Source organism: Trachemys scripta, chromosome 12 (genome assembly GCF_013100865.1).
Source record: "Trachemys scripta elegans isolate TJP31775 chromosome 12, CAS_Tse_1.0, whole genome shotgun sequence".
Taxonomy (NCBI): Eukaryota; Metazoa; Chordata; order Testudines; family Emydidae; genus Trachemys; species Trachemys scripta.
Window position 1 is genome coordinate 35812650 of NC_048309.1, and position 23605 is coordinate 35836254.

At 45.7% G+C, this 23605-nt stretch overlaps 1 protein-coding gene across 1 annotated transcript; it reads left to right on the forward strand.

Annotated features, from left to right (window-relative positions):
- Nucleotides 1-2461: 2461 nt before the first annotated feature.
- On the forward strand, nucleotides 2462-3745 carry LOC117885336 (ribonuclease-like). The gene is made up of 2 exons (XM_034786631.1): nucleotides 2462-2514; nucleotides 3015-3745. The coding sequence occupies exon 2, from the start codon at nucleotides 3039-3041 to the stop codon at nucleotides 3453-3455; it is 417 nt and encodes a 138-aa protein (XP_034642522.1). The 5' UTR covers nucleotides 2462-2514; nucleotides 3015-3038; the 3' UTR covers nucleotides 3456-3745.
- Nucleotides 3746-23605: the final 19860 nt, after the last annotated feature.

Genomic DNA, 23605 nt, shown 5'->3' on the forward strand with positions numbered 1-23605 from the left:
CTCCTGCACCTTGAACCCCTCATCCCTGGCCTCACTCCAGAGCCTTCACCCCTATCTGGAACCCTTACCCCCTGCACCCAACCCTCTGTCCCAGCTCTGAGCTCCCTCCTGCACCCCAAATCTCCAGCCCCACCCCAGAGCCCACACCCCCAGCCAGAGCCTTTATGTCCCAAACCCCAACCCTCTGCCCCAGCCCTGAGCCCCCCCCACTCCAAACCCCTCATCCCCAGCCAGTCCAGAGCCTGCACACCCTGACAGAATCCTCACCTGACCCCTGCACCCCAACTGGAAGCTGGCAACAACCCTCTCTTCCTGTATTGAAACTACCGCATCTCAAAGGGTTCATGGGCTCTGTCAAGAAAGCAATTTAGATGCCCAGTTTATCCCTAATTTTCATGGCATCCAGTTCTTTCAGGCACCTTGCGGGGCGGGGGCATGGGTCAGGAGTGAGGAGCACTGGCAGAGCTGTGGGGCATGGGGAGCTGTTGTAATAATTGAGCCTACACATTTACCTGAATTTTAAGCTCAGCTGTGAGAAGTAAAAGTTCACACTTTCCAATCACACATAAGAATAAATGTTTGAAAAAAGGTGCAAAAGTGAGGCAAAGACTGAATTAGCCCAAACAAGCAGGCCCCCGATATCACTCAAGGCCTGTGTCAAGTTCATGCCTGGTAAACTGTAGAAGTTCCGGACTGGAAATCAATGGACCAAAATTGGCATGTGGGGAATTAGCCCTAACTGGTGACTGAAGCACTGAGGGGAGGGGCCATTGCACCAACCCCTCCCTTTTGGGGACCTTACAAAAAGGCCAGTTTGAGAGAAAAATTGATCAAGGAGAAGAAAGACATGCAACAATCACTGACTGAATGCAGGGGAAGGAGCGAGCTTTACAATCATGGCTGCCACCCCGGCCATCTCCTGGGAGCACAGTATCCAGCATGACACCCTGGGCCTCCTTCATCCTAATCTCAAGAGACGTCCGGACAAGACTGGGCTGGAGAGAGGGACCCAGCTCACATGGCCACCTCTACAAGCTTCTACTAAATCCCAACCACCACCTGGCATGGGAAATTTTGTCTCCCCTGCATACCATGTGCCTTTTTCCCTCACAACTTTTTTTTTTCTTTCCTACTTCTCTCCTTTTTCCTTCTGCCAAAGAACAGTTAGCAGAGCTGGATATTTCACAGCACTGCTGGGAGCCTGTCATCAAAGAGGCAGTTAAAAGCAATGTCCTGAACACCCCAGGCTAGTACAAGTTGCCATGTCTCAGAACAGCTGGTAAGATTGTGTGCCAGGCCTGTGTTTCTCCAGCTCGGAAGCTGCAAGCGAGACAAAGCTGCATGTTCTCTCTTTGCCGTTCTTCTCTTTCCCCTCTTGTGTGTATCTGTCGAGTTTTGTATTCTATAAGAAGTTTGGACTGTAACAACCACAACGACAACAGCTACAGCCCATTGCAACTAGCTTCTTCTCTTTTCTCCCAAAGAACATTTCTGACCATCTTTAATACCATCTAAGACACAGTCACACAGGGGGGCTTCCTTCAAAGAACTCTCTCCAACTAAAGGGAAAAAGGGATGCAGTTAAAATAAAAGTCTTAATACTTTACATTGCCAATGTTTGAGCTGTTTTCCCTTCTTTTCTTTTCTTTTTGAATGAAAGGTTAAAAGGATTGTTAACGGTGTGTTTGCCATGGACTGAGCAGGCCGAGGGTTCTGGATAACAAAGCCCGAACCTTGCTTAACACTATTTAATCCTGGACAGTGATAGGGTCACGTTAATACCACCAACTCTCTGGGCCCACGTATGCCATCTAAATTTCTAAAATGGAGCCCAGGGTTGGATAGCAGGGGCTGTGTGTCAGGATTGGGGGCAGCGGCAGAGCTGTGAGTTTCCAGGCTAGGACTGGATTAGGGAGGTGCCAATGGATCTGGATTCAAAGTGCGTCTGCACAGCAAACGAAGGTGTGATTGCAGCACAGGTGGGCATTGATGAGGCCTGCTAGCATAAATCTAGCTAGCATGGGAAACAACAGCAGTGGAGACATGGTGGCCTGGACTGCAGCACAGGCTGGTAACCAGAGTAGGTATACAGGGTCCCTGGCGGGTTGGCACTGGGGCAGTTACCACCCAGTGATGTCTGTGCCACCTTCTCTTGTTACCCATACTAACTAAATTAAAGCTGGAACGGGTACACCTACCCACACTACAATCACATCTTAACTTGCTGGGGAGACACACCCTGAAATGTTTGTGTGGAGCTCACGTCTCTAATATGACATGTTTGATTCGTTCCCACACCCAGGCCCTGCCTGCTAAGTCACTGGTTTTAATTGTCAGATTTTGGGAAATCGTTCTTACCCAATAGTTTTCTGGATTTCCCCTCTGACTCTTCCTCTTCCATGTCCATCTGGGCTCTATATAACCTGCTCCAAGACGGGAAAGAGGATCAGGGTGAGGTTCAGCTCCACAGAGGCTGGGATCCATAGCTCCGACGACAGCAAAGAAAGGACTTCGGTGAGTTGTAGGGAGATTCTACCAGCCCGGGGATGAGGAGAGAACAGTGTCACAAGAGTTTGCATCTGTAGGGTTTGTTTCTGGGAGGCAGCATGAGCTAGTTGTGGGAGCGGGAGGGGACTGGGAGACAGGACCCTTGAGTTCAATGTCCATCTCTGGGTGGGGAATAATGGCAGGAGGATGTGAATGGGGGGGTCTGATTTCTGAGGCAGTCTGTGAAGTGCCTGGCACAATGGAGCTATCAGTGTGTCAGGATCTATGAAACACCCATCACAATGGGGCAGGGATAATGGAAGGGGCTCTGAGCAGAGTGGGGTGGGTAGGCTTATCAGGAAGGGTGTGGCTTTGGGGGCAGAGTGGGGTGCAACAGGATCATGGGAGGGGTGGTGGAGGCAGCATGGGGTGGGAAAGGTAAGGGGTTGGGTCCAGGAGGTTCCATGCAGGAGGCAGATCCCCACCCTGTGCTGTCTCCATCCATCTCCCCCCTCTCCCCACTTCAGGTCGAGCCAAGGACAGATTCAGACATGGCTCCAAGGAGACCCCGCCCTGCACTTCTGCTGCCCCTCATCCTGCTGGCCACCTGCCTGGCCCTGGCCAGCGGGAAGCCATGGGTCGAGCTGAACAAAATATTCCAAAAGCATCACGTGGATTATCCACGGACCGTAGTCCCCAATCCCCTCTCCTATTGCAACACAATGATGAAGAAACGGGGATTATATGGGACACCAGTGAACACCTTTATCCATGCACTCCCTCTATCCATCAACAGCATCTGCTTAATTGGGACGCCCCGCCCAGATGGCCTACGCGAGAGCAGAGCTTTCTTCACTGTCACCATCTGCAGATATAACCCTCGGATCCGTTCCTATAGTGGGACATATGTTTCCAGGAGAATTGCCATAGGCTGCTGGAACAGACTCCCTGTGTACTACAAGGAGTAGAAGTAGCAACCAACCTGGGCATGGCAAGAAAGCAGGGAACCCTGCTGATTCATCTGCTCCCTCTCTGCCTCTCCCACACAGGCTATGGCACCTGGCTCCTCACCCACCTCTGAACACTAGTCAGATGGTTTAGGTGTGTTTTCACCCCTCACCCTCCTCTTCCCCTTGTGCCCATTACACAGTATAGCTGCCCCTTCCCCACCTCTCACTCTCTGCCTTCCACTAGTGCCCATTACACAGTATGGCCACCCCTTCCCCACCTTGTACTCCATGCTGCCTACTGACCATCTAAAAACCTGTCCTTTAATGAAGAAATATCCATCAATATCACCTTTCTGCTTTTGTGCATTCAGCCTGATAATGGATAAGTTTATATTACTTCACAATTAACTGTTATTTCTCCTTGTTCTCTTCAGTTTTGAAGATTTGCCCCTTGTAAGCCATTCTCTGTGTTCCCTAAACTCTATAAAGCCTGATGCTTGCAAAGCAATCACAGTCTTGTTGTGTGCATTTGTCAGCAGGAAGAATATGAGCCACCCAGCAAGCATGCTGGAAATGTGGTGTTGTTTTCCAATGAGGTTCTCCATGTTTTTCATACTGGCCTCAACCTTTTTGCTAGTATTGGGAATAGAACCCAGGAGTCCTAACTGCTGGCCTTGCGCTAACCCATTAGACCCCAATCCTCTCCAAGAACAGGGAAAAGAATCAGAGAGTCCTGAAGATTCAGTCACCCTCTTCTAGGCCATTGGACCCCTTTCTCCTCCCAGGGTCAGAGTTAGAAACCAGGAGTCCTGATTTCCCTCCTCCATTACTTTAACCCAGTAGATCCCATTCTCCCAACATTGGAACCAACACAAGAGATATAAACCTTTGAGGAAGAAATTTTGCCTCTGAACAAACTGAGTCATCAACAAATTAGCTTCCCCTGGGATTTGAACCACTGACTGTGTAGACCACAGTCAAGATACCCACTCTTAGACCAACAGAGGAAGAAGGAGGAAGAAAGGGGGCTGGTGGTGATTCCTAGCAGGGTACCTGAGCAGTTTAAGGTGGATGCTGGGGGGCTCTAGTTTTTTTGGAGTCGTGACTTCCAATCCCATCAACACCAAACCCTATTAGACTGTCACAGACCATTGTTTAAAGAGGACAACAGACAGACGTAGAGTTTGAGAGAAAGGTGCCATTCAAAAAGCAGGACTTTCTAATGCACCCCAACAACTGTTTCCCCTTGACAGCCCAATCCTGAACCCCCTCTAGGCATCTCAAATTCACTGTCATTCTGCCATACTATTGAACCTCCCAAACTAGCATCCCTCCGAAGACTCTCTAAATCATTCATATCCTGGGCACCTCTGCTCACAGCCCTCTGCTCCTCTCTCTCTAGACTCTTCTTAAATGTAATTTGTACTATTTGCACTATACTTTAAAAAAAGGGCCTCACACACTAGCAACAAGTTTCATACTCCAAGATGAATGAACCAAGTAGTTGGTACCACCCCTGTGTTCTCTCTCCTCCCTGATGGTCGTTCTGCAGTCAGGCATCCCTGGCTCACTGCCTCCTGCTTCCTCCCTGTAGCTTGCATCACAGTGTATCTGGCCTCATGACTAGCCAGTGAAACTCCATGCCCCGGGGTGTCTCTGAAGCTGAGAGAACAGTTTAGGGAAGAGTTTTCACATTTACATGGTATTACTGTGGGCAGCCTGTCCTAGCAGTTAGTGTCAAAAACAGGCTTATGGTTCAGGAGCTAATAACCATGAATCAGGCTGGATTGGAACACGAGGAGAGCAGAATCAAGAGAAAAACCAGAGGGAAGGGATCAAGAGTCAGTTAATGAGAGTCAGGACGAGTCAGGATACCTGGAGATCGGGATAACAAGGCAGGACCAGATACCACCAGATGAGCTATCAACAGCAGGATGCATCCCGGTTGTACAGACACCTTCATATTTTCTCCTCTGGCTTAAATAGGGGGCTTTGGCCCAATCAGGATCTTTGGAGCTCTCCCAATCAGAATGTAGGGGTGAGGCCTGTATCCCAGTTGGGCTTTATGGACCCTGGTTCCAGCTATTGTCTGTGAGAAGCTGGGTGGAGGATTCGAGTGTGATGACTCGCAGGTCTCCTTCAGACCTGTTTCTGAGATCCACGGGATCTGACATCACCCCGGTCCCCAAGGAGAATCCTTTGGGTGCTGTGGGTTCAGGCTTCTTGGTGTGGCTGTCATGGAAGTCTTGTATTAGGGCGGGTGCCACCCATGTACGATCCTCAGAGCCATAGCCTTCCTCAAAAATCATGTATAAGAGTTTACCCCGCCATCATTTATCATCCAAAATGTCATAAGAACATAAGAACGGCCATACTGGGTCAGAACAAAGGTCCAATCTAGCCCAGTATCTGTCTTCCAACAGTAGCCAATTCCAGGTGCCCCAGAGGGAATGAACAGAACAGGTAATCATCAAGTGATCAATCCCCTCTTGCTCATTCCCAGCTTCTGGCAAACAGAGGCTAGTGACACCATTCCTGCCCATCCTGGCTAATAGCCATTGGTGGACCTATCCTCCATGAACTTATCTAGTTCTTTTTTGAACCCAGTTATAGTCTTGGCCTTCACAACATCCTCTGGCAAGGAGTTCCATAGGTTGACTGTGTGTTATATGAAAAATACTTCCTTTTGTTTGTTTTAAACCTGCTGCCTATTAATTCTATTTGGTGACTACTAAGTTATTGTGGTTAAGGAGTAAATAACACTTCCTTATTTACTTTCTCCACACCAGTCATGATTTTATAGACCTCTATCATATCTCCACTCATGACATGTTCCTTGTAGACTTGTATATGCACTGGTGGGGGAAGTGGTTGGGTCCCATGTTGAAACGAATTCTCAGTGCAAGGTTTCACAAGGGCTATATGGAATCCCAGGTGGATCATGACAGATCGGGGTAGGTGTAGTTCAACTATGATGGAGTTAACCTTGTGATGGATTTGATAAGGGCCAAGTAACTGGAGGTGCAACTTATGTAAGGGTCTGTTAGTGCAGAGATGCTCCATCAAGAACTACACTTCTTCTCCAGCTGAATACGTGGGTCCTTGTTGATGAAGTTGGTCTTTATGTTGCTTGTAGTCGGCTTTTGCTTTTTCCAGGTGGCCTCACACTTCTCCCTTAGTTTGATGAATCCTCTGCAGCAAATCCGAGATGGCTGGGTTGGGAGAGCTATTGGTAGGTGTAAATAGAATTGGGATGGGGGCAGCCACAACTGGCAAAGAAGGGGCTTTTTCCCCCTGGAACCATAGTAGTTATTGTATACAAACTCCAAGAAGGGTAATAGCAAGGACCAATGATCTTGATGATGGTTAATTTAACATGATAAGTATTGTGCTAATATCTGATTGACACTTTCTGTCTGGCTTGTGGACTGAGGGTGCTAGGAAGAGGAGAGGTGTGGGTGGGCCCTCAGAAGTTGTAGGACCTTGTGCCAGAATTCGGCTGTGCATTGTCACCTACGATCAGAGGTGATGCAATGTGGTAGGCCATGGAGATGAACCGCATGGCTAATCCAGAGCTGGGCTGTCTCTTCAGAACAAGGTAGCCTGGCACAGGACACAAAGTGGGCTATTTGGTGAAATGATCTATCACCGTCAAGATCGTCATGAACCCATTGGACTCTGGGAGCTCCATGATAAAATCCAATGCAATAATGAGGGTTGGGATGGAGGGTTTAGAGATTGTAGCCATCCAAGTGTTTGTGGCATGGCATTTTGGATGAAGCACACACGTCACAGGACACTATGAAAGCCTGTTTTGTGGGGTGCATTCAGGCTACTAGAAAAGACAGCACATCAGCTGCCGAGTTTCAAAGTGACCCAGATATCGCACTCGGGGGAGCTCTGGTATAGCTGTAAGGCCATTACACTCCCCTGACTCTGGGGGACATAAATGCAGTTATTCATAAATGTTACCACTTTCCAAGTATCGCATGGTTCCCAGTTGATGGCAGCTAGTTCATCAGGCAGAATTTCCAAGGCTCACCAGTGCGCCTAGGTCCTGGCGAGGAGCAATTTTCATGAGCTTATTCTAAAACCTCCCATTAGAGGAGTTCTTCTAGCTTCCTGTTAAGGTAGCTTGACCAGATCTGATATGTTCCCAGCCTAGATAGATTCCAGTGTGGCAACTCTTAAGTTCATCTCCATTGGCCATTAGCCAATCACAATATGTGAACTACATATAGCTTCCTGAACAGATGGAGAGATACAATAATACAGACTCAGGGACCTGTCTGTGGGATGGGCGAGCCTTTTGCAGATGGGCAGGAAGAGAGAGAGAATTTGGGACAGATAGTTGAGTTAGGGTGGTTAAAACTTCTCAATGCTGTTGGCTGGATTTTAATTTGGGGGACCTCCTCTGGCTACATACCAAAATATATTTCCAGATTCCTGAATCAGATTTTTTTTTTTTTTAGAATGTAGCCATTATTGGGGTTAAGACGTAATAACATTAAATAAGAGAATAGCACACTTTATCAAAGCAGCTCTGAGTGCACAAAAGCAAGCCAGTGCCACCATTTCATGGTCATTTCATGACAAGTAATTTTTCCTTCATGTGTTGTGAACTGCTCTTCCTTGTTGAAAAATCAAAGTTTTGCATAGAACACACAAACCCATTTTTCCTGCAGTTCCCTTCATAACCTCGATATTGCTTCCCTTCACCATACTGCAGCTCTTATTTTTTAATGTGGTGACTAATTCATTGATATTCATTCCAGTGAGGTCTAACATAGAATTATCCTGCATCACGTGTGATACTTTTTCTTCTAGAAAATTCTCATATATAATTTGGAGAAACTCCAAGGACATTTTGCTAGTAGCAGTCTGAGCCCTCCGGTATTTGGTCCCCAAACTGCAATTCCTCCTAGATTTCTTTGTATACATTATAGCTAGATGATTAAGGTGCTGCTCCTTCTGTTCACCTGTCTTAACAAAGAGGGTTGGGAAGGGACTTGATCATGGTCTGTAGATACCTACATGGGGAGGAGATTCTGACAGCAGTGGGCTCTTTACTCTGGCAAAGGCACAGCGAGATCCAAAGGCTGGGAACCAAAGCTAGATAAAAAATTGTGTGTTTTTTCTACTTGGAAATTAACAGGGAAAGGCAGGGAATTCACCCCTGGAACAACTACAGAAGGGATGTGGACAAATTGGAGAGTCCAGTGGAGGGCAACAAAAATGATAAGGGGCTGGGGCACATGACTTACGAGGAGAGGCTGAGGGAACTGGGGTTATTTAGTCTGAAGAAGAGAAAAGTGAGGGGGTATTTGATAGCGGCCTTCAACTACCTGAAATGGGGTTCCAAAGACGATGGAGCTTGGCTGTTCTCAGTGGTGGTAGATGACAGAACAAGAAGCAATGGTTTCAAGTTGCAGTGGGGGAGGCTGGATATTAGGAAACACTATTTCACTAGGAGGGTGGTGAAGCACTGGAATGGATTCCCTAGGGAGGTGGTGGAATTTCCATCCTTAGAGGTTTTTAAGGCCTGGCTTGACAAAGCCCTGGCTGGGATGATTTAGTTGGTGTTGGTCCTGCTTTGAGCAGGGGGTTGGACTAGATGACCTCCTGAGGTCTCTTCCAACCCGAATATTCTATGATTCTATGAAGAGAATTAGCCATTGTAACAACTTACCCAGTCACTTAATGTCTTTATATAAAGACTCAAAATCTTCCTACAAGCTATGTTCAGGCTCAGCCACAAGCTATATGCAGAATGCAGAATCACTGCGTGATGTCCTCTCCTCTAATTTGCTGTCAATCCTCTATGTAGTGGAGTCCCGCAGGGGTCAGTCATAAATCTGGTACTATTCAATATTTTCATTAATGACCTGGATTATGGAAAGGACTGTATACTTAGAAAATTTGTGGGTGACACCACACTGGGTAGGGTTGTAAGCCCTTTGGAGAGCACGATTAGAATTCAAAACAGCCTTGACAAATTAGAGAACTGGTCTGAAATCAACAAAATGAAATTCAATAAAGACATGTGCACTTAGGAAGGAAAAATCAAATGCACAGCTATGAAACTGGGAAGAACTGGCTGGGTGGTAATACTGCTGGAATGGGTCACAAATTGAATATGAGTAGATTTGGCAGAATTTGATTTTTATTTCTTTTATAATGAAGTTGTTTATTTTTAGCATTTATTTTTATTAATATAAGTTTTTTCAATAAAATTCTGAGTTCTACATGTGTTTTCTACTTTTATCCATTTAAATTTTCACAGTTGTGGGAAATTATTGGGGGTTTCAGACAATAATTAATGATAATAGACATCGAGATTCTAAAAGTTAAAGCTTTAAAACCATTAGAATACAGACTGTCAATATTATAACATGTCAAATGTACAAAGTGAACATCCTTCTTTAATCACACTCTAATAAGTTCAAAGGTGGTGTTTTTTTTATTTTACCTGTCTCTTGTGACACAGAGGTCAACAGGTGGTTCACTATGCTGCATCAGCAACTCTTGTCAAGAATTACACACTCAATGCACCCCGCACTCTGTTGTCATGATATTTACCCCCAAAGTGGCATGTAGGATATTACTGGAAAATTAACAATTCACCGGTCATTAATATTCCTGCATAATTTATGTACGGTAAACCCACAAAGAACTTTACATATGCAATGCAAATATGTTCTTAAAATCTATTTCTCAAAAGCCACACCTGTTCTGGACATTGGAATGTGGTTCCTCCTGCTTAAATGTGTCTCCAACGTAAATTAAGCAAGGTCTGATCAAAGAAAAAGAAAATCACATTGACAGGTAAAATAAACAAAGCCACCGGGAGAGCCACTGGGGGAAAAAGACCACTTGACAGTGTCCTCGGGGGATGGATTGCGCACCTGCAGGAAACTCTCCTGACTCCGGAAGCAGGGTGAATGAACTTTTGGAAGGATGCTTTTCAAAGTGTGACTAAACTATGCAGTAAGAGGAAGAGAACCCCTAAGTTATCCTTCACTGATTGAAACAAGCACTTGTGCTTCTGCCGAGGACCCTGGCCAGACAGTCTGGTCAACCATGGCTGGAAACAAGACTTGGAGAGAAACATTTCTTGGAAGAAGAGGCTTTTAGTTTGTTAAGTTATGTCTTCGCCATTAGAAAGTGTATAGGTACTTTTCTTTGTTTGTAACCCCTTCTACCTTTAATCCTTTTACTTGGTGCCACTTAACGTATGTCCTTTGATTAATAAACATGTTTTGTTTTTCCTATAAACCAACTCAGTGCTGTGTTTGAAAGGAAGGGTGTATTTATCACAGTTAAATTCATAAACTGTAATGTACTGACTGCGGAAAAGAGCAGTGAACCTAATGTCTTCTCCAAATGCACAGTGGTAGAAACTGTGCATTGCAGTGAAATATGTCTGAGGAGCTCAGGGGCTGGAGTTCACCAATGATCACCTGCTGCCCAGGCTTCGGGGTTGGAGAGCCTTGAAGGGTTTGCCGATTAGGAAGACAGCTTGGTGAGGCAGGGAGCTGACATGCACTCTAGTCTCCAGCACACCTGACTCTTGATGAGATCGAGGGGTAACAGCGGCTCTCAGCTCTGGGTACCCAAGCAACATGGTTTGTCTGTACATTTTATTATTATCGATTGAATAAAAATTATTGATTTGTATGTGTATGGTGAAATTGATATTTACCAATAAAAATCTAATCTTTCCTATTCTAACTATGAGTTAACAATGTGGTGCAGCTGTGATAAAGGGTAATATCATCAGGGATGTATTAACAGGAGCATTGTATGTAAAACACAGGAGGGAATTGTCCTGCTCTACTCAGCACTGGTGAAGCCTCAGCTGGAGTCCTGTGTCCAATTCTGGGCACCACACCTTTGGAAAGATGTGAATAAATGAGGAAGAGTCTACAGGAAGGCAATAAAAATGATAACAGGTGTAGAAAGCCTCACCTATAAGGAAAGATTTAAAAAACTGGGCCTGTTTAGTCTGGAGAAATAAAAGATAGTAGTGAGGGGGGCCTGATAACAGCCTTCAGCTATGTTAAGGATTGTTATAAGGAGGACAGTGCTCAGTTGTTATCCACATGCAATGACGGTAGGACAAGAAGTAATGGGCTTAATCTGAAGCAAGGGAGATTTAGGATAGTAGTTCAGCTCTGGAATAGCCTTCCAAGGAATGTTGTGGAATCCTCATCAGAGGTTTCTAATGTATTGATGACCTCTCAAATGCCCTTCCAGTCCTACATTTCTGTGATCTAATGGTGCTTTCTGACTTTAAACTCTAGGAACACATGAATGAAGGATCTTCCTTCCTTTATTTCCTTCCATCTTTGATGGTCATTAAGCATCAGCAAATAAATCAGAAACCTCCAGGACACACTCAGGATTCTTCATTGTGGGTAGTGCTGACACCAGGGTCCCAGTCCCACACACAGGGGTGCTGTGCTGCAGGGAGGGGCTCAGAGGTGGTCTAACCTCATAATCACTGCTGGCCCCAGTGTGGCTATAGGGAGCTGTGATAAATGAAGGGAGGAAGTAGCTCCCTTTTATGGACACCCAGCCAGCCAGTTAGCTCCAAAATCCCTGTTAGTAGCTGTTCTCTATTTGCTTTACCTGTAAAAGGTTAAAAAAGCCCATAGGCAAAAGGAAGGGAGTGGGCACCTGATCAAAAGAGCCAATGGGAGGGCTAAAACTTTTTGAAATTGGAAAAAAAAAATCCTTTCCCTTTGTCTGTCTGTTGTTGTTCTCCGGAGAGAGGAGACACAGAGCAGCAATGCTATAAGAAGCTTTAAGCCAGGTATGAAAAATTATTAGATTATACCTAGAACCTATTTAATTTGAAACCCCAAATATATAAGTAGATCAGGAAATGTCTAGAAAGTCATGATTAGGTTTATTTTTGTTTATTTCTTATCGGCTTGTGGACTTCTCTGTGCTAACCTCAAATGCTTTTGTTTTGCTTGTAAACATTAGGCTGGATCTCAAGAAAACTATTCTTGATGCTTAATTATTATATTGGCTCTTTTTAAATCTAGAAATAGCCTAAGTTCCAAACATATTTTCTTTCTTTCTTTCTTTCTTTCTTTCTTTCTTTCTTTCTTTCTTTCTTTCTTTCTTTCTTTCTTTAATAAAATGTACCATTTTTAAGAACAGGATTGGGTTTTTGTGTCCTAAGAGGTTTGTGCATGTTGTTTAATTAGCTGGTGGCAACAGATGATTTCCTTTGTTTTCTTTCTTAGCTCTTCCCTGGAGAGGGTGGGGGTGAAAGGACTTGAGGGTACCCCACAGGGAGGAATTCCCAATTGCTCCTTCCTGGGTCTTAAGGGGTTTTTTGCACTTGGGTGGTGGCAGCATCTACCCATCCAAGGTCAGAAAAAAGCTGTAACCTTGGGAGTTTAATACAAGCCTGGAGTGGCCAGTATTAATTTTTAGAATCCTTGTGGGCCCCCACCTTCTGCACTCAAAATGCCAGAGTGGGGAATCAGCCTTGTCAGGAGCATTCTGCAACTGGACTGCAGTTGGTAGCTGGTTGGGTTTCTTGACATTCTTTGGGGGACGGATAGCTCAGTGGTTTGAGCATGGGCCTGCTAAACCCAGGACTATGTGTTCAATTCTTGAGGGGGCCATTTAGGGATGTGGGGCAAAATCAGTACTTGGTCATGCAAGTAAAGGCAGGGGGCTGGACTCAATGACCTTTCAGGGTCCTTTCCAGTTCTATGAGATAGGTATATCTCCATATTTTATTATTTGAGGATCTACAAGTCCCCTGAGATTGACAGAGTTTTTCATAGATTCATAGATTCTACCTTGAGAGGTCATCGAGTCCAGTCCCCTGCCCTCATGGCAGGACCAAATACTGTCTAGACCATCCCTGATAGACATTTATCTAACCTACTCTTAAATATCTCCAGAGATGGAGATTCCACAACCTCCCTAGGCAATTTATTCCAGTGTTTAACCACCCTGACAGTTAGGAACCTTTTCCTAATGTCCAACCTAAACCTCCCTTGCTGCAGTTTAAGCCCATTGCTTCTTGTTCTATCCTTAGAGGCTAAGGTGAACAAGTTTTCTCCCTCCTCCTTATGACACCCTTTTAGATACCTGAAAACTGTTATCATGTCCCCTCTCAGTCTTCTTTTTTCCAAACTAAACAAACCCAATTCTTTTATCCTTCCTTCATAGGTCATATTCTCAAAACCTTTAATCATTCTTGTTGCTCTTCTCTGGACCCTCTCCAATTTCTCCACATCTTTCTTGAAATGCGGTGCCCAGAACTGGACACAATACTCCAGTTGAGGCCTAACCAGCACAGAGTAGAGCGGAAGAATGACTTCTCGTGTCTTGCTCACAACACACCTGTCAATGCATCCCAGAATCATGTTTGCTTTTTTTGCAACAGCATCACACTGTTGACTCATATTTAGCTTGTGGTCCACTATAACCCCTAGATCCCTTTCTGCCGTACACCTTCCTAGACAGTCTCTTCCCATTCTGTCTTGTATGTTCAAGGAACTTTGCTCCAATACCACCTTTCTTCCACCTTCAAACCACCCATGGACTTCAAGTAAGGGATCTCGGCTTAAGAGGACTATGTCAATGGTGCCTGAGAGCTGGATCTGACCCATTTGAACAATAAAACATACCTAGCCATGGGCAGATGTCCCCAGTCCAACTGCAGTTCATTGGGTTGAAGACAGTGTGAAAGGAAGTGTTACTCAGAGTCCTAGGGTGGTTTGAACTCACAACACCTCAATTACCAAACCTGTATTGAACCCACTGAACTGCTCCACAACAATTGCACCCCTTCACTCTGATCTCAGCTGGATCCAGCCCATGCGCTTAGTGCTGTATACCAGTAGTCTGGAGGGAATCTTCAAGCTGAGACTTCAGTGCCCAGACAGCTGTATCACTGGGGAAAGAACCCAAAAGTGCTGGCTCCCACTTCTCCTTTCTCAAAGCATGACACCCTCTCCCCTCTGAGAGTCAGGAATATAAGCCAGGAGTCCTGACTCCCAGACTCACTGCTCAGGTCTCAAATCCCCACCAGAAGCTGAGTTGACAAATTTAAAATGATGAAACTGAAGAATTAGAAGAGAGACCAACAAGCCCCGTGACACAAAACTAGGCCATTAGCTAGTTCAGAAGCTTGTAAACTCCCAGTTTGCATGGTAATAACAGCTGATGGTCTCATTCCCATCTTGGAGGTTCCATCCATCATACCTGTCGAGAATGCTCATGGCAATAACAACCTCCCAAGTTCCCGTAGCATTTGTCAGTTTTCAGAGACTCCCACAATGGGATGGGCACAAATGGAAGTAAACAGAAAGAGACGGGTGTGTCTGGGGTTAGGTGGATTGAGAAAGACAGAGAGAAACTGGTGTGTATGAATATGGATGGACAGAGAGAGCAGTTTTTGTACCAATTTCCAGTAGAACTCCTAGTGTGGATTCAGGTATACCAGTAGAATCATGGTCCACACCAGTGTGGCTTAACACTCACTCTTGACAGCAACAAGCCATACCAGTAAAAGCACCTTTCTAGTAGCATTCATTGCCAAAAAAAAGGGGGGGAAATACCAACTCTTGCATTTGTGAGTCACATCTTTCCATACCTCATGTTCAGATTTGTCTGTGGGTCTGGGTTATGTGTGTTTGAATCCCTTGCTTACCTGAGTCTTGTGTGTCTCCTGTTATGTTTGAGTTTTGTGGGTATGAGCCTCTTCCTTGGGTACCTCTTGCATGTCTCCTCTTCCTCCTTGTGTGTGTTTGTGTCTTTTGTCAGGTGTGTCTGTGTTTTGTGTGGTTCTGGCTCTTGCTTCTGTCAGTCTGAGCCTTATCTGTCTCCAGAATGATTCCTGTGCGTGTATCTGTCATGTGAATACCTTGGTACATTCCTCCAAGTGTTTCTTTTCTTTCCCCTACCACTTTTCTTCCCTTGTCTAGAGCCAATGGGTGAGGAAGCCAAAACTCACAACCCAAACTGTTCCCTCAAAAACTCCAGACATGGCTTCATGTCACTCTCTCATTCTCTCTCACTTTGTCCTTTCCCATCTCTCTCTCCTTCTTTCAATATTAAAATGCCAAGGGCACATTTCTGTTCCTCAGAGATAGGGCAGACACCCAAAGGCATCCAATGAGAGTTCTTCTTCCTCCAGAGAATCATTATTATCCTGTAGGAAAAAATAATGGATCACTTAGACGCCAGGATGCGCACTGTATGTCAGCACCTCTCCTCCTTGTTAAGCTATTGCAGTGGCAGCATATGGCTTCACAGCCCAGTGGTTCGAGCACTAGTTCTGGCGATCAGATGGTGCGAGTTCCAGTCTCATTGGGGGAGTGCAACCTACTGGAAACTGGCTACTATCCCCTCTTCTCATATTGAAATTACAGTATCCCAAGGGGGAGGTGTGCTCTGACTGTCACTTTCAAATCACCAGAGCAATTTAGATGCTGTAGGAGTGCATGACCATCCCTCCCCGTCAGCCTTGGAGGGAGGTCAAATCCCCTCACTCTTGGGCCCCTATTAAGGCAAGGGGTATTGGGGGATTAGCCATCGCTGAGGCCCTGGCCCTCTAGGCAGCGTCAAGCAGACAGTAGTCCTGGCCTCAGGCAGGACAGAGCAACAAGAAGTCTAGCGAGCTTGGGCCCTCAAGTAGGGTGGAGCAACAAACAGTCTATGGGCTCAGGCCCTCAAGCAAGGCACACCAACCAAGCAGTTTAGGGGCTCAGGCAGCACAGAGCACCAAACGGTCTAGGGATCTCAGACAAGGCAGGACACAAAACAGTCTAGGGGCTCGGGCCCTTGGGCAGGGAGGAACATCAAACAGTCCAGGGAGCTCAGGCTCTCATCTGGGGAGGAGCCCCAAACAGTCTGACGTCCTGGCTCTGGCAGGCGGCAGACAAACACAGGCTCAATGGCCTAAAGCGGGGAGGCTGCAACCCCAGGGGTGGGGTTGGCAGCAGGGGATTTAAACATGCCATCTAAATTACTGCAACAGAGCCCAGGGCTGTGGGTCAGGACAGAGGGGCACCAGCACAGCTGTGAGTTTCTAGCCTAGGACTGGATTGGGAAGGTGCCAGTGGTTCGGGACTCAGGGTGCGTCTACACAGCAAGCAACAGTGAAATTCCAGCATGGGTGGATGTTCCTACACTAGCTTTAATCTAACTAGTGCGGTTAACAGTAGGAGTGGGACATGTGGCATGGATGTTAGCACAGGCTGAAAACTAGAGGCATAGCTTTTGTCTCTGGCAGGCTGGCACTGGGGCAGTCTGTGCCTCTTGCTATTTTACCCACACTAGCTAGATGAAAGTTGCCACAACTCTGCCCACCCGCTTTACAATTGCACCTTCACTTGCTGGGGAGACACACACTGAGATATTTCCGTGAAGCACACATCTCTATTATGAAACATTTGTTTAGTTCCCCACCCAGGCCCTGCCTAATAAACACTGTTTTCAGTTGCCAGTTTTTGAGAAATCTTCCTTACTCAATAACTTTTTGGATTTCTCCTCCCACTCTTCCACCTCCATGTCTGGCTGAGCTCTATATAACACACTCCAAGATGGGAAGGAGGATCACAGTGAGGTTTAGCTCAGCAAACACTGGGATCCATCGTTCTCACAACAGTGAAGAAAGAAGGACTTGGGTGAGTTGCAGGAGATTCCATCAGTCAGAAAAGAGGATAGAACAATGTCACATGGGTTTGCAATTGCTGGGTTTGTTTCTGGGAATCAGCATGAGCTAGTGGTTAGAGCGAAGGGTATGGGAATCAGGTCTCCTGGGTTCTATAACTACCTCTGGGGGAGACAGTGGATTAGAAGAAGTAATAGGGGGTCTGGAGGATCAATCAGTTGAGGTCTGGGAAGCACCTGGCAAAAATGGAGACCCTGGTTTGTCAGAGTCTATGAACAACCGAGCACAAAGGGATAGGGATAATGGGAGGGAATCTGGGCAGAATGGAGTGGCAGAGGATCATGGGAGGGGGGGATTTGGTCCCAGGAGGTTCCATGGAGGAGGCATATCCCCCCACCATGCGGTCTCCATTCATCTCCCCTTTCTCCCCACTGCCAGTCGATCCAGTGACAGACACGGCCATGGCTCTGAGAGGATGCCGTCCTGCGTTCCTGCTGCCCCTCGTCCTGCTGGCCGCTGGCCTAGCCCTGGCCAGCGGGTTGCCATGGATCGAGCTGAACAAAATATTCAATAAGCATCACGTGGACTATCCACGGACCACAACCCCCAACCCCAACACCTACTGCAACATGATGATGAGAGCCCGGGGAATATACTGGACGCCGGTCAACACCTTCATCCATTCATCCATCCCTTCCATCAACAGTGTCTGCTTTAGGGGTGGGATACAAATCCAGGGCGGCCTACGCAGGAGCATTAGATCCTTCTCTATCATCACCTGCAGATATATCGGGTGGATCCGCTCATACATCGGGACACACAGATCTCAGAATATTATCATTGGCTGCTGGAATAGGCTCCCTGTATACTATAGGGAGTAAACATAGGGCCCAGCCTGTGCATGGAAGGCAGACAGGGGAAGTTGCTGCTTCCTCTACTCCTGCTCCATCCCTTCTACACCGGCCCCAGCACTCACCTCCTCACTTGCCTCTGAACACTAGTCAGATTTTTTAGGTGTCTCCACCCCTCACCCTCTGCTGCCCCTAGTGCCCATTATACAGTATAGCCGCTCCTTCCCTGACCCCACTCTCTGCTGCCCATTCCCCACCCCCACCCTTTGCTGCCCCTAGTGTATATTGTATACCATTATATAGTATAAGCTCCCCTTCCAAACCCCGTCCTCTGCTGCCCCTAGTGCCTGTTGTACAGTATAGCTGCCTCTTCCTCATCTTGTAATCTCTGTTGCTCAATGGCCATCTAAAAACCTGTCCTGTAATAAAGAAATATCCATCAATTTTACCCTTGTGGTATTTTATCGTGCATTCTGTATAATAATGGATAATCCTCATATTCATCACAATTCACTGATATTTCTCATTGTTCTCATTATTTTTTGACATTTCTCCTCTTTCTGTAATTCTCTGTGCTATCTCAACTCCATAAAACATGAAACCTTCAAAGCAATCACTGGCTTGTTGTTTTACATTGGGGATGTCAAGATCATAAGCCACCGAACACTTGAGTGTGCTGGAAATGTGCTGTGGTTTTACAGTGAGGTTCCCAGCACTGTCAAGCCCAGTCTCAACCTCCTCCCTAGTGTTAGGAACAATACCCAGGAGCTCTTACTGCTACCTCTGAACCTGCCCTAACCCACTATATCCCACTCCTCTCCAAGAACCTGGGAAAAGAACTTGACAGTCCCAAATCTTCATCCACCCTTTTCTAAGCCCTGGATCGATAGAGTCTGCCAAGTCCTATTACAGTGCTTCATCAACAATAAACCTCACCAGGTGCCTTCATACCTTAACAGAGCTTGTGGTAATTGGGCGGTTCATTCAAAGCCTGCTGTGACAGCTGTCTGCACAGAGCTGGGACAGCACACAGAGGGAACACACACACACAGCCAAACATCTGACTACAGACCCCATTCTCTCAGAATTAGATCCAACACAAGAGATATAAATCTTCTGCTTCATTGTATGAGCCATTCACTAACTGAGGAAGGTCAGGAAGAAACTTTGCTTCTGACCAAAGTTTTTCTATAATTCCTTGTAATCATGCTGGTTCTGGCAGGACCCAACTGAGAGTGCCAATTCAGGACCAATTGCTTAAAACAGGGCAGTCACAGCCCAAGGTGGGGTTTTTCCACCTCTAAGGCAAACCAAACCAGCCAGACAAAGAAGACTTTGGTCTTACCCCACTGGCTAACCACAAGTCACACAAGCAATTCCCTTAGACACTCCAGTTTCCTAGTATCACCACCAGTGCCACTCGTTATGGGGACAAATGGTTATGAAAACCAATACCCCAGTAAAAGAAAAAAGGTTCTCTTGATCCCAAAGGACCAAGCCCCAGACCCAGGTCAATATACAAATCAGATCTTACCCACAAATCACGCTGTTGCCAGTCCTTTAGAATCTAAAATCTAAAGGTTTATTCATAAAAGGAAAAAGATATAGATGAGAGCTAGAATTCGTTAAATGGAATCAATTGTATACAGTAATGGCAAAGTTCTTGGTTCAGGCTTGTAGCAGTGACGAAATAAACTGCAGGTTCAAAACCAAGTCTCTGGAGTATATCCACAGCTGGGATGGATCATTCAGTCCTTTGTTCAGAGCATCAGTTTGTAGCAAAGTCCCTCCAGAGGTCAGAAGCAGGATTGAAGACAAGATGGAGATGAGGCATCAGCCTTTTAAAGTCTTTTCCAGGTGTAAAAACACCTCTTTGTTCTTACTGTGGAAAATTACAGCAAAATGGAGTTTGGAGTCACATGGGCAAGTTCCTATATACTTTGCTGAGTTACAAGGCGTATCTGCCTTCTCTCAATGAGTCAATTGTATAGCTGATGGTCCTTAATGGGCCATCAAGCAGGCTAGGCAGAGCTTGTCAGGGATGTCTCCCAGAAGCATAGCATGAGTTTGAAATACAGACGGTATAGAGCCAACATTCATAACTTCAACTACAAAATTGATACACACATATAGACAGCATAATCATAACCAGCAAACCCTAACCTTGTCTTAAACACCTCATTTGACCCCCTTTGTACAAGATTTGGTGCCACTACAGGACTTTGGTTGCAACCATGTTCTATATGGTCCCAGTTCAAATCAATAACGTGACATTCCTCTCTTGGGGGGATTCTTTCCCCTGATGCTACTGGGACTAGCTAGTGTCACAGACTGATATGGAGGGACCCTGGGTCGGTGCCAACCCAAAAATGATTGCTGGAGGCTGAGGTAGTCTATTTCCTGGGGTTATTTGAACCCAAAGCTATGGTAACGAGTCTCTGTTTTCGAGGCCATGTCAGGAAATAAATCAATGAGGGACACAACACTTCCATCTGATAAATTATTGTTATACATGAGATTGCTTCCACCAAAACATCCTTGTTTTTACTGACTACAAAGCACGCATCAAAAATAGAAATAGTCTTGAGCACCTTTGAGATAGCTACCCAAAGTCTCTGGTGGCCAGCCATCCTCCTAGCCACTGGAGACACTGACGTCATTGTGTCTTTGCTCATAAAAAATTCAAACCTCCAAAATATCCTCTCTAACTAAACTCTTTATAGGTTTCTTCAAATAAAGCGCATAACTCATAATGGCCCCAATAGGCTGACAATTTCCCTAGCAACAGCAAATAATAATTAATTATTCTACTTATCAGCAAAGCAACTTCAGCAAGAAATGTACAAACACAGGCACCCAGACCACCTATCTACACTCCCTTCCATTCTCAGGAATCTGTCATTTTACTTTATCTATCCTTGTTAGTAATATAGCAGCAAGAGTCAGTTACCAAGACCAGAACAAGTCAAGATACCTGGAGGTCAGGATCAGAAGGTAGGACCAGGTAACACCGGATGAGCTGTACACAGCAGGTGGAATCCTGGTTGTACAGACAACTTCATGTTTCCTCCTCTGCCTTAAACAGGGGCTTGTGCCACAATTGGGCTTCATGGACTCCAGTCCCAGCTACAGTCTGTGAGCTGCTGGGTGGAGGATTGGAGTGTGATGATTCCAAGCTCCTCATTGGACCTGTCTCAGATCCATGGGCACTGACATCACCCTGCTCCCCAAGGGGAACACTTCAGGTGCTGTGGGTTCAGCCTTCTTGCAATGGATGTCATGGAAGGCTTGTATTACAGCAGGTGCCTGAATGTTTTTTCTGCTGGCCCCCATGTACGATCCTCAGACCCCTAGCCTTCCCCAACAATCAGGTATAAAAATTTACCCTGCCAGCATTTAGCAGCCAAGGTCTCACACAACATATTCCTTGTGGGCTGATATCTGCACTGGTGGGGGAGACAGTTGGGTCCCATGTGAAAATGAATTCTCGGTGTAGGGTTTCAGAAGGGTTACATGGAATCCCAGATGGATCTTGCAAGATCAGGGTAAGCGTAGTTCAATGGTGACCCAGGTAACCAGGCAACAGACATGAGAAGAGCCAAGGAACTGGAAGTTCAACTTACACATGGGTCTATTTGTGCAGAGATGCTCCATCAAGAGCCACACTTCTTGTCCACTGAACAGGTGGGTCCTTGTTGACGAAGTTGTTCTGCATGTTGCTTTTGCTGTTTCCAGGTGGCCTCTGACTTCTCCCTTGATTTGATGAACTCTCTGCAGCAAGTCCGAGGTGGTTGGGTTAGGAGAGGTCATAGCTAGCTGTAGGTGGAACAGGTATGGTACCCACAGTTGGTAGAGAAGGGGCTTTTTCCCATGGAAGTGTAGTAGTTATTGTATGCAAACTCTGAGTAGGGTAACAGCAAGGACCAATAATCTTGAAGTTAGTTAACATAATATCATAGGTATTTCCCCAAAAACTGACTGATGCTTACTGTCTGGATGTTGGACTGAGGATGGGAGGCAGAGGAGAGATGCAGCTGGACCCACAGAAGACATAAGATCTCGTGCTAGGATTGGGTGTAAATTGTGACCCTCGATCGGAGCTGATGCGATGCAGAAGGCCATGGAGATGAACCACCTGGTGAAGACTTCTTGGAACCAGAGGCTTTTAGTTCATTAAGTTAGGTCTTTGCAATTAGAAAGCATATTTTTATTTTTGGCTGTTTGTTACATTTTCTACCTTTATTCCTTTTACTTGGTACCACTTAACTGATGTCCTTTTGTTAATAAACATGTTTTATGTTTCCTATAAACCAACTCAGTGCTGTGTTTGAAAGGAAGAGGGTTATTAAATTCATAAACTGTAATACACTGACTCCAGAAAATAGCAGCTAACCTAATGTCTTCTGCAGACAGAGAGTAGTAGAAGCTGTGCATTGTAGTGAAATATCTCTGAGGAGCTCAGGAGCTGGAGCTCGCTCAAGATCACCTGCTGGCCAAGATTTGGGCTGGGAGATCCTTGAGGGTTTTGCTGGTTAGGAATTCAGACTGGTGGGGCAGGCGGCTGACACACAGTCTAGTCTCCAGCACACCTGACTCTTGATGAGGCAGAGGTGAAACAGTGGCTCTCAGGTCTGGGTACCCCAGCAGCATGTTACTTCTGTTAATTTGGATTATTATTGATTGAATAAAAACTCTCTGATTTGTATGTGTATCGTTAAATTGACATTTACCAACACTTACCGGTAAAAATCTCTGTCCTATTCTAACTATGAGTCAACCTTGTAGTGCAGCTGGAAAAAAAAAAGGTAATATCTTCTGGGGTGTATAAACAGGAGTGTCATATGTAGGACACAGCAGGGAATTGTCCCGCTCTACGTGGCACTAGTGAGGACTCAGATGGAGTACCAGATTCAGTTCTGGGTGCAAAACTTTAGGAAAGGTGGATAAATTAGAGACCCTTAAAAGAGGAGCAACAAAAATGATCAAAGGGCTAGAAAACCTGACCTATGGGGAAAGGTTAAAACTTCTGGGCATGGTTTATCTATAGAAAAGAAAATCAAGGGGGGACCTGATAACAGTCTTCAACTATGCTAAGGGCTGTTATAATGAGGACATGGATCAATAGTTCTCCATGTCCACTGAAGGCAGAACAAGAAGTAATGGGTTTAATCTGTAGAACAAGAAGTAATGGGTTTAATCTTAAATTAGATATTAGGAAAACAGTTTATAAAGTATAAGGGTACTTAAGCTCTGGAACAGGCTTCCATACGAGGTTGTGGGATCCCCATGACTGGAAGCTTTTAATGTTTTGATGACCTCTTGAGCACCCTTCCAGTCCCACAATCCTATGATCTAATGGTGTTTTCTGGCCTTAAACTCTAGGAATCGATGAATTAACAATCTTGCATCCTTGATTTGCTTCCTTCTTGCATGGCCATTAAGGACCAGCAAATAAACAGAAACCACCAGGGCACACTCAGAATTCTTCATTGTGGTCAGTGCTGACTCCAGTGTCCCAGTGGCATGCAGAGGGATGATGTGTTGCATGTAGTCTAACATCATAATTAATTCTGGCTCTAGTGTGCCTCTAGGAGGTGCTGTGCTGCAGCAGGTGGTGTGCAACTGAACTGAGGTTGGTACCTCACGGGGTTTGTTGACCGTCTACA

What these genes read in the sequence shown, in the direction of transcription:
- LOC117885336 (XM_034786631.1), top strand. Translation starts at nt 3,039, where the DNA reads ATGGCTCCAAGGAGACCCCGCCCTGCACTTCTGCTGCCCCTCATCCTG.